The 14,307-nt window shown below is 51.2% G+C and overlaps 1 protein-coding gene and 1 long non-coding RNA gene across 2 annotated transcripts in view; one reads left to right on the top strand and one right to left on the bottom strand.

Annotated features, from left to right (window-relative positions):
* Positions 1 to 14,307, bottom strand: part of LOC142460102 (E3 ubiquitin-protein ligase RNF213-like) — a 134,456-nt gene that overhangs the window by 79,848 nt on the left and 40,301 nt on the right. Inside the window, exons 16-24 of the mRNA XM_075562324.1 lie at positions 14,077 to 14,199; positions 12,759 to 12,939; positions 10,512 to 10,685; positions 10,038 to 10,187; positions 6,542 to 7,128; positions 4,964 to 5,129; positions 4,082 to 4,299; positions 1,084 to 1,224; positions 813 to 977 (exon numbers count right to left, since the gene is read on the bottom strand). Coding sequence (XP_075418439.1) covers positions 813 to 977; positions 1,084 to 1,224; positions 4,082 to 4,299; positions 4,964 to 5,129; positions 6,542 to 7,128; positions 10,038 to 10,187; positions 10,512 to 10,685; positions 12,759 to 12,939; positions 14,077 to 14,199 — 1,905 coding nt within the window. The remainder of the gene's footprint in view (positions 1 to 812; positions 978 to 1,083; positions 1,225 to 4,081; positions 4,300 to 4,963; positions 5,130 to 6,541; positions 7,129 to 10,037; positions 10,188 to 10,511; positions 10,686 to 12,758; positions 12,940 to 14,076; positions 14,200 to 14,307) is intronic.
* Positions 1 to 14,307, top strand: part of LOC142460103 (uncharacterized) — a 122,206-nt gene that overhangs the window by 88,637 nt on the left and 19,262 nt on the right. The window lies entirely within an intron of this gene.

The raw sequence follows: 14,307 nt of genomic DNA, 5'->3' as shown, positions 1-14,307 counted from the left end.
AATGACAATTCTTTTAAACACCATGAGAAATGAACAAAACTAGAGACCATTGAGCTTAGCAAAATTTATCAGTCTTACAAAGATAAATATTTAATTACACCATTATTATAAGAAAAACGAAAGACAAAGAAATGTGGTTTTCATACCAAAAGATAAGACTTGGATGACTCTGAGGAGGCCAGGGACGGGGCGAGAACAGGAGGGGGAAAGGGATAAGATACAGAGGAGGGAGGGAGAGAAGGATGGGTGAGGTAGATAACCACATGTATGGGGGGTTAGTAGGATATTTTCGCTGATTCCATTTGTTGAGATGGGCTGTGTAACTATGTGCTTCTTTAAAAACTAAAATGGAAAAAGAAAATCCCTCCAGATTCCTTACCCCTTGAACCTAAATACTAGTCTGAGTGCCCTCCCCGCCCCAGCCCCCCAAAAAAGGATCCCTAAACTGAAGGGGACCTGGAGTCTTTAGTGACATACGAGTTCATCTCAAACATGTCGGAAAATAAAAACACAACTACCCATTGGCTTCTCCATTCCCCAGGGCGGTGGACCCAGGCACAGCTCATCCTATGGACCATAGAGGAGACCAGCCAACCTAAGGGCCTGCATTGGCTGCACTTCTCCCTCAGGCTGGGAAGGTGGGTGGTGTGCATTCAGCAAACTCACTAGCTCTGTTCTCCAGGGACTTATCAATGAACTCCAAGCTGAAGCCATTTTAAGTTTCTTCAGCAACTCAGCAGTGGCCACTCAGCCTAGATGTGACCTCTGCAGTGGGCACCCAGCCTGCCTGTGAGGTGGCCGTGGGCACTCACCTCAGCGAACACCTCCACTTCAACCATGTTCTGCTCCTTCTTGCCAGACATCAGCATCAGCTTGTTCTGCAGCTCTCGCAGCTCTTCTAACGAGTACCGTCGCGCTTGCCCGTGGTCGCCAAGACTCTCAGGAAGGACCAAGTGTAGGATGGAGTCTGGGGAGATCTGGGGCACATCACAGAAGGAGCAGTCAGTTACTGAAGGCAGAGCCTCCGCATGTGCAGAAGCCCCACATGTCCCCTAAACGCGCCTGGGACCCGAGCTCAGGCACCTTCTGGCCATCTTTCGGCGCCTTGATGACATAGACGCCTCGGCTGTTGATGGCTGTTGCCAGGGACAGGGATGAGAGCTCTACGGATCCGTGTGTTTCCTTCACTGTTTTCAACCATTCCAGGTTCCTGGCAGAATCACGCTGTGGGGAGAAAAGTTGAGAAATTGGTCCCTGGGTCAGATGATTGTAGTCTTTCTCTGCTCCCTGTAGTGTTCCCCTCTCTCTCTTCATTTTCCCTGGGAGAAGTCCCTTCCTCAGGTCCAGGCTCTGTAGTCCCCTCCCTCCCAGGAGAGCCTTCCCCATCCCACCCCCACAAGTGTACTGGGAACAGCTCCCATGGGCCTGTGCGCCTCCCTCACCGCATGCCTGCCCCTTGGTATTGCCACAAGTCTAAGAAGCCGGTGAGCAGTCTCCACCAATGGCCAGGCCCTGGTTGGCGGGTGGGGCCCTTGGCCTGCACCCTAAATCAGCGATGAAGATGGACAGACACGAAGCCTGCTTCCCTTGGGCAGCCCACTCGTCTGCTGGGTCCAAGGCTAGGAGGCTGAAGTTCCAGAAGCCCTATGTGCTCTCCAAGTACCCACACAAGAATCTGGGGAAAGCGGCACACGTGCGTTTGTTTGGATTTGAGCTTCTAGCCGAGAAAATGCAGACAGTCCGTGTGCTCACTGTAGTTCTCGTTCCTCCCTCACCCACCAGGGCTGTTCTGCGGCCGGCCCAGCTGCCCGGGCAGCACTGGGTCCTCTGGGAAGGCCCCTACATAGTGTCCGTAGGATCTGGATCTGTGTAGGAGGCCCCTGGTGCACACTGTTGGTTCTGAATCATAGCAACTGCACGCACAACAGAATGAAACACGAGCCTATCCTGCGCCATCCTCACAACTGTCATGTCTAAGCCCAAGGTTGCAGCCACTGTGTCCGTCCATCTTGTCAAGTGACTTCTTCACTGCCCCTTCTACTTTACCAAGCATGATGTCCTAGTTACAGGGACTGGTCTCTCCTGAGACCATATGCAAAGTAGGTGAGATGAAGTCTTGCCATCCTTGCTTCCAAGGAGCCCTCTGGCCGTGCTTTGAAGATAGACCTGATTCTCTTCTGACAGCCCACAATGCTTTCCATGCGCTGCACAAGCACCGTCATTCCAGTCCCCGGATTGTTTCATGGTCTTTCTTTTGCAGAATCCCACATTCACATGCATATGACGCTGGTGAAAATGCCATGACTCAGGCAGGCGTTCCTATGTCCTCAAAGTGACATCCTTGCTCTTTAAACTGTAAAGAGGTTTTGGGCAGCAGAGTTACTGAATGCATTGCATCGCTTGACTCCTTGGCTGCGCTTCCATAAGCACCGACCGTGGAGCCAAGCAGGATGAAAGCCTTGAAAAAGTCGACCTTTTCTCCATTTATCGTGTTCTTACCTCTTGGTCCAGCTGTGAAGCGGTTGATTTTTTTATATTGAAGTGCAGCCATGCTGGAGCTGCCCTCCTTGATCTTCAGCAAGAGCTTCAAGTCCTCCTCGATTTCAGCCAGCCAAGTGGTGTCATCTGCACACTCAAGATTGCTAATAAGCCTTCCTCCAATCCGATAGCACACTCTTCATCTAAGTCAGCTTCTCTGATGATTTGCTCAGCATACAGACTGAGTAAGTGGGGTGAAGAGATACCATCCTGCATGACCTCTTTCCCGATTTTAAACTATACCATATCCTGCTTGAATGATTACCTCTTGGTCCAAGTACACGTTCTGCACGAGCACGATGAAACGGTCCGGAATTCCTGTTCTTCTCACGACTATCCATGGTTTGCTGTGGTCCACACAGTTCAATGTCTTTCTGTAGTCAATAAAGTGCAAGTATCTTTCTGATGTTCTCTGCTTTCAGCCGAGATTCCGCTTCCATCAGCCGAGATCCCCTCATGCCCCGGGCTCTTACTTTGCTGGCAGCTCCCTGTCAATACAAGGCAGCAACTGGTATTGAATGATCTTCAACAACATTGTACTTGTCTGAGCTATGGGTCAGTAGTGTCTGCATTCTCCCGGGTCACCTTTCTTTGGAACAGGAACAAACACTGGTTTCATGCAGTTGCTTGGCCAGGTAGCTGTCTTCCGAATTTCTTAGCATGGGTGAGCAAGTGCCTCTAGTGCTTAGCAGTTTGTTGAAACCTTTCCATTGGTTTCCTGTCCATTTCAGGGGCATTATTTTTGACGATGCCCTCAGTGCAGCGTGGCTGTCTTCCTCCAGGACCATCAGTTCTTGACGCACAGTCCCTCTTGAAGCGGTTGAATGTCAACCAGTTCTTTTTGGTAGCTACTCCATGCGTTTCCATCATTCGATGCTTCCTGCATGGCTCAATACTTTGGCCATAGAATCTTTCAAGATTGCAACTCTACTCTTGAATTTTGTCCTGTGGTTCTTTCCACTCTGGAGATAGTTAGCATGTTCTTTGTGGTTTTCTATTTCCATGTCTTTGCACATTTCATAATAATCTATTTTGCCTTCTTGAGCTTCCCTTTGGAATGTTCTATTCAGCTTTTTTACTTCATCATTTCTTCCATTTGCTTTAGCTACTCTATGATAAATAGCAAGTTTCAGAGCCTCTTGACATCCACTTTTTAAAATTCAAAGGTTTCTTTTCCACTTGTGGCAGATATGGAAAATACCAGAAGCATACTTAACAAAATAACAAATTACTACCATTCGGGGGGAAAGCCTTAGAAACATTTTAACAAACCCACTCAGTCTTTTTACCACGTATCTTGTATGGTCGGAATTAATATTGCTTACATGAAATTTTGTACCCTGTATACATAAGAGGAATGACACATCTGTGTAGAAGAGGGTGCTTTTTATTTTTTTTGAGAGTGCTTTTTAAAAACCCTTTTAAACAGTTCCCTGAAAACCTACCATACTGAGTGTGTTTTATAATTTGCACATCATCTCGAGTTGTAAACCAAGCTTAGTTAAACTCAGTTCTGTGCGCATGCCAGAACGGAGAGGCTTACCAGTTTCTCGGGCAGGTGTGGGTCATTTTCCAGAGCCTTCCACAGCTCTTTGAGATGGTCCATGAACTCAGCAAAGCCTGCTGTTTTGCTGAGCTTGTAGAGCACAGAAGCATAGCCCTGCATGGCATCGTGGAAGCAGGCCACACGGTCCACCTCTATGTCATTCTCACCTGCTGAGATGGCAGCCAGGTCCACAAATACCTTCACCCCATTCATGTCTGCGAAGAGGAGAGGCGAGGTCAGCACGAGAGACTTGGCCTCGGCAACACCCTTTCTGAAGTGCTCAGTGGGCATCCAGGGGGTGGGTAGTGCTTAGCCCGGTCTACTTCAAATGACAGCACACAATGGCAACTAACCTCTACTGAACAAAGCAATGTCCCAGGCACCAGACTAGGCAGGCTCATGACACCCCATTCCATGAGTCCACACAACATCCGCATTGCATACAAAAGAAACAGGCTGAGAGGGTGAGAGGACACTGTAGAAGAACTGAGCGGCATTCTCAGTGGGCTGATTGCTAAGCAAAGGATGTGGGTTCAAGTGGGCAGTCCTTGGCAGAAAGCAGAGACTCCCGTGGGAATACGGAGACTCCTGACCTCTGGTCCCACAGGGGACAGTACCTTCAGCCCTCCACGGAGCCCCCGGTCTCAGAGTCCACAGGACCCCTACTGCCCACCTCTCCCTGTGCACCAGGCACCGCCTCTCCTCCTCTTGCTGACACCCTCTCCGACTCCAGCCATGAGTGAACTGTGAATGGCAGCTAAGACAGAGGGCAGGAGTGCCAAAGGCTGCCTAGCCCTTGAATAGAAACCAAATGCACGACAGCACCCAGGATGCCCTTGTCAAGTCTCTCTGTGGGCCGGAGCTTGCCATTTGCCTTACCTCTAAGGGCCTCCTTGACCCAGCTAATGAACTCCTTCCTCAGGGACAGCTCCTCCAGGCACTGACACCGGTCACCACTGATGTCCTGGACCAGCCTTTTGGCACGGATAAGCTGAGGGCTCATGCGGGCCAGCTTTTCATGGCGGAAGGAGTCAAAGGCTTCAGTCTGCAAGACAGGACTCTGCTGAACCCCCACATCTGAGAGCAGCAACTGGCCCACCCAGAGGGGGACCTCCCTCCGCAAACACCCAGTCCGGGTGCTGCTGGGGCAGCAGGCCATCAGAGGATGATGCGCTTTTCCTGGAACAACCGCGCTGGCGTCCCCCGGCGTGTGGCGGAGTGAACTGCGCCCCTCCACAGACTAGCAGGCCAGCCGGCCTGGTGCCTCTGCGTGGACTTGAAGTCTCTCAGCATCGGACGTTAACCATTGCATCGCCCAGAGGCTCAGGACCACAGCAAAAAATTCCCATTTGGAGCTCATAGTGGCCCTACGTACATTCCAATCCAACCACACTTGTAGGAGAGGCCATTTTAATGTGCAGTGATCCTATCCTGACTTTAAATCCTGACAGAAGCAGACCCCTTCATCTTTCTCCCTGGGACAGGGGGTTGGAACTGCTAACCTTTTGGTTATCAGCTCAGTGCGTAGCTCCCTAGTTATAGAGCATACCCTCTGTTCCTCGCACCCCACCCCTGAGCAAGAACCTCCTCATTCCTATGCCCAAACCTCTGCCAAGCATTTTACACGAACTGAGAAAATGGAAGCCTGACAGCAACCCTGCTGATCACACATCACTCTTCTTCCTGTTCTGAACCTGAAGATGCTAAGGCTCCGAGCAGTGAACGTGGAGTCTTCTGTGTACGTGCCCGCCCTCATGAGCACCCCTGTCTATGACGGCCCTCCGTGCTGCTGGGCTGTAGACTCAGCCTCTCTGGTCGTGTGTGCACAGGACAACGGGCGCAGCCCCCGCTAGTTGCCTGGGTTCTGGTCTTCATGGGAGCAGACTGCCAGGTATTTTCCACCAGGAAGTTTCTGGTGGGTTTGAACCAACTAGCTTTTGATTAGCAGCCAAGAACTCAACTGGTGTTCCACCCAGGTTCCTTATGGTACAACACAGCTCACAGGACACGCTTCTTTATTAATGTTTCCCATAAAAGAGACAGGAAACCAAAGACTAACAGAAAAAAAATATTTTTCACTTCTTCTGGCTACAATTATGAGATGTGGTTGGATAGCCAACAAAATTAATTTCTCTTTTTCCCAACAAACCAAAGGAAACCAACTTACTGGTTACAAATGTGTCCACTGCAAGGGGTTACCGCCCCCTTCCTAACTGTGTGATCCTCAGACCAGACTGAGCCAACTCGGTCACACCATTCACAAACAGGGGCAAGCGGGAGCCAATGCCTCTCCAGACACCAGGAACAACCCTAGCACGACCATGGGAGGGAGCTGCTTGACTCTGGACATGGCCTGTCTGCCTTTTTCAACCAGAAAGCTTGTGGACCCCCAGGGTCTCTGAGGTGAAGTCCCCAGCCCTACCTCCCACCTCCCAGACTTCACTAAAGAAAACTTACAAATCGTAATAGAGTGTGAAGGACATTGAAGTCACCAGTCAGGTCCAGATTCGCCCTGATCTTCAAGACGACCTTGGCTGAGGATGCAGCCTGGTGCAGGTGATGGTATTCCTTGATCTGCTCAACGCGCTCCTTGACCCAGTGCTTTTCATCACTCTCGTCCACAGTGCACATGAGCCAGAGGTCATTAGTCAGGTCATCGTATTTATTGACAAAATCTTTGAAGACGACATCGATTTCTCCAAAGGTGACCTCTCCTGCCTTGAGATCCAGATAGAGTCTAGTGAACTTTTGGTAACAGGGCCAATACAAATGGCGGTACACATCTTCCAGGCAGAACATTTGTTCTTCTGCTTTCTCTTCAGGCTCCTTTAGTGACTCGGCAGCCTCTTTCCAAAACATCTGGAAGATGTGGCTGTTGTTCAGCACATAGGCGCGTTTCCCCATCACCTGGACCTTGGAGCTCAGGTGGTAGTGCGTTGTGAGCTCCCCCTGGAAGCAGGTGGGCACTCTCACCTTCACAACCGCATTTAGTCTCTTGCTGCCAAGGTCTTCCGAATGTCTTTGTGCGATCTCCCCGAAGTCCACTTGTGGAACAACAAGAACATGAGCAAGGTCAAACCTCTGACCACTAATGTGGCTTTTCTTTCCCAGTTTCTCTCCTCACTTCTCTAAGGAAACTGGCCTGAAGACCGGTGCTGGCATTTGTCTCCATCGAGAGAAATAGCTCTTTCCCTTGCTTCTTGGACTTGCTTATCAAGGCACAGGGTAAACGATGCTGTCTAACTTCTGGGCAGAGAAGACAAAACACATCTACTCTCATCCCCCCTCTCCACCTGCCACCTCCCCCCACAAATCCTAGTGACTACACACAGGATGCTCGGCAAATGCCAGGAGCCACAAGAATGTCAGGACAGCCCCAACTAATCTTCCTCCCTGAATCCTCTTAAAGCAAACACACTGGCCATACCGGTAGCTAGAAAATTAGGATGTCGTGATCAAATAAATAAACTTGAATTGAAAGCCTGCCTTAGTCTTCACGATGCTGCCTTTCTCTCCTCCCTCATTGCATGTGGCATGTAATCCACCACCTCCTCCTTCTAATATGTGGTTTAGTTGCTAGGCAACAATACAAAGGATTCTCTGGAAGTTGAGAAAAGCTTTCGGAAAGCAACGCAAAGCCCCAAAGGAAAATAGGAGAGAAAAATTATGGAAATTCATTACATAACCATTCCACTGGGTCCAATATCCACTTAATAATATGGCGAGGAAAAAAAAGGAAGACAGAAGATAATCCATGAGATAATTCAAGAGCAGACCCAAGAACACATAATCAGAAAGACTCCCCTGCACCAACCAGCACAACGGACAGAAAACAGACCCACACGGTGCACACGGCCACGGGACTTCCGAATCCTGGAGACAAGACTCTCGAGAGCTTAGAGGAAAACAAGTAGATGACATGCACGATCAGTAGTCGGAATTACGCCTGATTTCATGACAGCACGACTTTTTAGAGTCGTGCAGCATAACGTTACATTCAGAAGCCCGAAGGACAGTCATTTCTAATCTGCCGTTTTGTGATTCTAGAAGCCCTGCTGGCTGCAGGTTGAGATGCTACCCGAAAGAGATCGGTAGTTTGAAACCACCAATGACTCCGCAGGAGAAAGATGGGGCTTTCCACTCTCAGAGGTCACAGTCTCAGAAACTCACGGGACAGCTCTAGCCTGCCCTCTAGGGTCAGTATGAGCTGGCATCAAACGGCCTGGCAGTGAGTTTGGTTTGGGGTTTGGAGGTCCAATTCTACCCCTAGCTGAACGATCCATCTCATACAAGCGTAGACATTGTCAGATACATAAAGTATTGGAAGGTTACCCTCTCAGGCAGCCCTTTCTTGTGAAGGTACTAGAGCATACATTCTACTATAACCCAGGTTTGCAGTGCAGTCAAGAGACATGGGAGATGGATCCCTCAGGATGAAGGGAGACGCTGGGATGGAAGTTCAGTCCAGTTTGGGGAGGGTCCTTCTGAAGCTCAAACTCGTTGTGAGAGGAAATCTGGCCTCTCAGCGTCAATGGCATGTGTTGGGTTTGGGCTTGGGGTTTACAGAGCCAGGGAATACTGCCTGGTCGAAATCGGGAAGTGTGTGTATGCGAGGTGTTTCCTTTCACCGTGTTGCTTTGCAGCTGTGTGCCAAGCAAATGATCCCAGACGCTGGACCGTGACGCACTCAGCGTCGAGACAGGAGGAAGGCCCCTCAACAACCTGCCAGGTGCAGATGGCACAACTGCGCTTGCTGAAGGCGAGGCGGGCTGAAGAGACTCCCCGGCCTCCAGCATGGGCTACAACTCAAGGTGAAGAAAACAAAAATCCTCACAGTGGACCAACAGACAGCGTCGTGATACCAGGAGAAAGACTGGAGCTGTCGAGGACTTCACTCAACGTGGCTCTACCATCACCCCGCAGCGGGGTGGTGGGGAAGAAATCGAAGGACGCACTGCATTGGCCGAAACTGCTGTACAAGATCTCTCCCAAGCACTGAAGAGCAAGGTGTCGCCGTGAGGACTGAGGTGCCCTGACCCGCGACGCGGCTTCTTTGTCGCCTCACTTGCATGTAGAAGCTGGCCAGTGAACAAAGAGGAGTGGAGAAGAATCGGTGCCTTTGGATCACGGTGTCAGTGAAAAAAATACAAACTAGCACGGACTCCAGAAGAACAAGCCTGTGTCTTGAAAGAAGTGCAGCCAGAAGGCCCCTGAGAAGCAAAGATGATGAGACTTTGATTCATGTTCTTTGGACACGTTATCTATCAGGAGAGACCAGTCCCTGGAAAAATGGCATCATGCCTGGCACCGATGAGGATCAGTTAAAAAGAGGAAGATCCTCAAGGAGATGGGTCGACACCGTGAGTACAGCAAGGGCGCACGCACAGCAACTGTGAAGTTGGTGCGGGACCAGGCAGGGCTGTGTGGTACACAGAGGCGCTCTGAGTCAGAGCTGGACTGACAGCACCTAACAAGGAGTCTATTTGGGGATCGACTCCAATACACACTCGTACATAGAAAACAAAGCCCACGCAGAAAGACATGATAATTCTTGAGAAAACAAATGTTTTGCAAGAAACTAAATTAACCAGAGTCTACTTCATGGCTCCATTATGAACACTATATTGTCAGCATTGTGATCAATGAAACCCTGAAGGGTGATCTGATTAAAACGATGAGATGGCTGGGTGTCATGAGAGAGAGAGCAGAGACTGGGAAACCAGAGAGCTCTGAATCCTCGTCTCCCACAACATGTCCTGCTCACACCTGAAGAGCCAAGGAGCTATTCGAGCATATTGGGCAGAGACTTTGGGGCAAATACCAAGAGGAGCTGTGGGAAAGAGGCAACGCTGGCTCCCTTCAGAAGGGAGGTGCACACAGCTCTCGCCCCACCCCTCCTCCCGCCCTGCTCCCCAGGAGACCCCTCGGATGGTTACGTGCTTCACCACACTACCTCTTATCAGATGCTTCACTCTCTCACACAATCTCATGAGATGGTCGATATGTTGTTTCTCCCTTTTTAAGAATCGTAGTTCACTCATTCTGCAGTGCAGCACAGCCTTCATGTCGTGTTCTTTCTCCTGGGGGGGAAGACTTCGACTCTCTGGGGGAAAAAAGAACCAAAGAGTGAACCCCACAGATCAGACGAACACATCCTTTCCCCCAGCATCCCCTTTCTTCCGTCTGCCCTCTGCCCGAGCTCCATCTATGCTGCTGTGGGGGCAGCCGGCACGGCCACTCCGCTGACACGGCGCCTCCACACAAGAGCCCCTTCAGAGCAAAAAGGACGACGTGCCCAGACTTTGCGCTTCTTTGGTCTCTTCCCCACCATGCCCGCCTCTTAACTAAAATGCACACAGGAGCTCAGACACCCTTGTCCTAGTAAATCCTTAGGAGGCTCAAGTTCCCTCCTCCACGTGACACGTACTTGTTTGCCAGATGTCCAGAAAATCAGCCTTGTGCTTCTCAAGCAGCTCCAGTTGTCGAACGAAAATCTTCCCACTGAGGAGGTCACCAACAACTTTTGTGAACACAGAGTCCGCGGTGCCCATCAGCCTCTGGCCTTCCTCTGTCATATTTGCTAACGTTGTCTCGTCGGATCCTGATCAGGGCAAGAACATCAGTAAGACTGCGGGCCCCCGTTGGCTCTCTCAACCTGATGTCTTTGAAGCCTGTGGGTCCCCAACACCCTCCTCTTTGTTCGCCCCAACTTCCTACACCATGAGCTGCAGCCATCGACGCTGCTATGCATATCTAACCCTCAAGTGTTGACCCTTGGGGTCCAGCCTCAACTACTTCCATCTCCCAAACAACTTCCTCGTTCATGTGCATGAGTCCCCCAAATCCAGGCTCACCACGTTTCTCAGGTTTCCACAAACTTGCACCACGACCTCACTGTCTCACTGAAGACCACCCTTAAACTACACATGATCTCCTTAACTCCCCGCCTGGATGCCAGATTCACATGGCAAAGGCGGCATTTTGCCAGTTGGGGGAAATAGGGAAACAGCGACCTGAGCTCATGAAGGTGACGACATTCCGTAGCTCTTGGCTGCCCGACAAAACTTGGAATGTGAATTTGGGATCAGTTTTGAGGACAGGGTTTTTGAAATATTTAACGATAAACCACCGAAAGTTCTTTCTCTGTGACACAGGCTACAGAGTGCAGCATTGTGAAGGGTGGTAGATTAGGGCCGCACAGTTGGGTAAGCATTCGCCGGCCGAAAGTTCGGTGGTTCAAGCCCACCAGCCAGTCGGCAGAAGGTATGGCCATCTCCTCTGCCAAGAGGACAGCCTGGGCTGCGCCACCAGCAATGCTGCACTGCCCTGTACGGTCGCTATGGGTTAGACGCTACTCAATAGCAATCCACACAATACTATAAGCTCTGCGTTTTATTAGAGCTATAAGCATATGTACTGTTTTATACATAATTGCCAAGACTTGGAAGAAACAAAACTATGCTTCAACAAGTTGACAGATAAACTGTGCTATCAGTCATACGGCAGAGTAGTTCTCAACGATCAAAGGAAGCTACCTGGTCTGCACATGCATGGTGCTCTGCAGCACTGTCAAGGTGGGAGCCTGACACTGTGCACCGATGAACGCCCATTTGCTGCTCGAGCCGGCCACATGGCCTCGCCTCGCCCAGTCAGTGGACGAGATGCCATGGGAGGAGTGAGGCCCAGAGACACTCTGGACTGGCGAATAACCATGTGTCAGTTCCGGTGCATCAGTTTTAACCAGTGTGGCCCACGTATGCCAGAGGTCAGCCATAACCAGTAGTGCTCGCAGGGAGCAGGGATAATGTGGGGACGCTTTGTGCTTTCAGTACAGCTTTGCTGGAAGCCGAAAATTGCGTGACGAAGCGTATTAATTAAAGACACGCCAAATGCAATCTTTTGAACTGAATAGCTTTTATACGGACTCTATCTGTGATCTTATCCCCATAACCACCTTGGCCTATAGGGACATGAACTGTTTTTGGTGCATTCCAGACAGTTTAGGCTCAGGGTCGCCCATCCAAACATAAAGAAGATGCTCTCAGGGACGTGCTTGTCGCCACCTCCCACCACAAACACCCGGCTGTGGGTGAGGACTGCAAGCGCCGAACAGCACTGTGTTTTCGGTGAGGGCAGTGACTCGGGCTGGATGTCCTATTTTGCTTTCAGAATGAGAGGGATGCGGTGCTAGGACCAGACTCACTTCATTTGACTTCCTGCTGTTCTGACTGAAGATGGCCCGTGACACTGCGAGGTTTCTGAAGAATGGTCATCCGCCAGAGACTCTCTGACGGACATTAGGTTCGATCCCACCCACCCAGCAGTGAGTAGTGGGCAGGAAAGACCTAGTGATCTGCATCCATTGAGGTCACAGCCAAGCCAGCGGCACGCACTGAGCAGCCCTGCTCTGTGCCACCTTGAGTGGGCGTGGGCTCATGGGGATGTCAGTACGGAGGCTCGTGTACAGTAGGCACTCAATGAAGGAACTGTGACTTTTAGGGTTCACTCTTATTGACCACGCAAGACAGCCTGAGCCTTCCTGGACCCTCACCCACGCTGCTGCATTTATCAAACTACAGCCCCCCCCCCCCACCTACACAAATATCCTTCCCCTCTGCTCTCCTGGAAGCCAGAGGACCCCCATGGATGGCCCCCCCCACCCCTCTCCACACACCACACAGTTTGAAGAGCTGCTTGATGTCTGGACCCGTGAACAGGTGCTTTAAAACCGCCTCCATGTCCTGCACGGCCTCCCCATTGCTCACTGGCCAGGACTCCGTGATCATAGCAGACAGCAGGTTGCCGAATTTCCGTAGATTGCGCAAAGAAATTCTGTCAAGGATGCTGGTCTGAGACTACCAGACAGTTGAGAGAGGGGGAGAGTTAGAAGGCTTTCTTGATTTTCATTTATTTATTCAGTGCCTTGGATGAACACATACTTGGGAATTCACATGCATGTCGCTCTGACTTTGACTGTACTGCCCCCAGTGTAGCGCTCTCTTCCTACCTCCTACCTGTTTCTCCCCACTGTCAGCTATAAACCCGGGAAAAGGCTTCCCAAAGGAGTGGGTAGCTCCCTGGTGGTTGAATTCACATTGTAAGTCTGTCCACCATCTGGCTGAAGGCCGAGCCGTGGGGTTAATTCGGTTCCAGGCCTGAAGGCTGTCTACGGGTCATGATCTCATGGGTCTCTGGTTTGGGATTTTAAATAGCTGAGGTGAATAACGCATGCATGGCTATTTCAGCATTGTAGTGAGTTGTACACGGCCTCAAAAGAACAGGTGAGTAAAACACGTAACTAACTCTTCCTCCAGGAAACACGGCCAGATCCCTGGAGGCTCACAGTGCACGCATCGAGAAGCCAGTGTGTGCAGACACACAGAGAAGGGCCTTTCAGGGGCTGCCCGCAAGGGGGCCTGATTCCAGGCTACCTGTGAGTGAGAGTCTTGTCACACTACCCATCCCGCTGCCTTCCAGTTGGGCCCCCAACTCATTCACACCCAGCGGCCCCGAGCTCAATGGGGCAGAAGGCTGTCCAGGCCTGCGCCAGGCCCATATCCTTATAATCCGGAAGAAGATTTATGCTCCAGGGCTGACTTTTAGAAGTGGACAGCCAGATCTTTCTTCCTGGTCCGCCTGACTTGGAAAGTTCTGCTGAAGCCTGTTCGGCAGCACACAGGCCTCCGCTGGATGAGTGAGTTGGGGAGGGGTTAGACAGAGCCTGTGGTGCGCTGGCCAGACTGATCACGGGTCTCCTGCAGGGAAAGAATTCTCCCAGTGAACCAGTCGCGCCCTCATCAGCCATCCAGGAGCAGCCAACTGAGCAGCGTGTGTCAAAGACTGGGTGGAGGACACCAGGTTTCAGAACCACTCCACGAGGCCAGTGAGGGACGCCCACTTCCCATGCCCCTTGTGCCAGCGCAGTCTCTCGGTCTGGAGGTGGAGGACGGAGAGCGCAGCTGTGACCCCAAGTCAGAGCAGCCGCTGGTTACCTGGCAGGCGGAGCTCACAGCTTCAATGGCGCACTTCTCAAAGCTCTTGGCCACACTGCCGTCCAGACCCGAGGCACCCCAGTCACAGCTGCAGTAGGCCGAGATCTGCAAGAGTGGGTTCTCCTGGGAAAGCAGAGATGCCATGTGCAGAGCCGGTAGGACACTGTGCGCCATCCTCTGCCCCGTGCCATCAGAAGCCCCTGGTGCTTTACTTTCCCTGCCCCATTATTG

This window comes from Tenrec ecaudatus, chromosome 10, assembly GCF_050624435.1.
Source record: "Tenrec ecaudatus isolate mTenEca1 chromosome 10, mTenEca1.hap1, whole genome shotgun sequence".
NCBI lineage: Eukaryota > Metazoa > Chordata > Mammalia > Afrosoricida > Tenrecidae > Tenrec > Tenrec ecaudatus.
The sequence above is the reverse complement of the archived record's forward strand: the minus strand, read 5'-3'. Positions and strand labels throughout refer to the sequence as shown.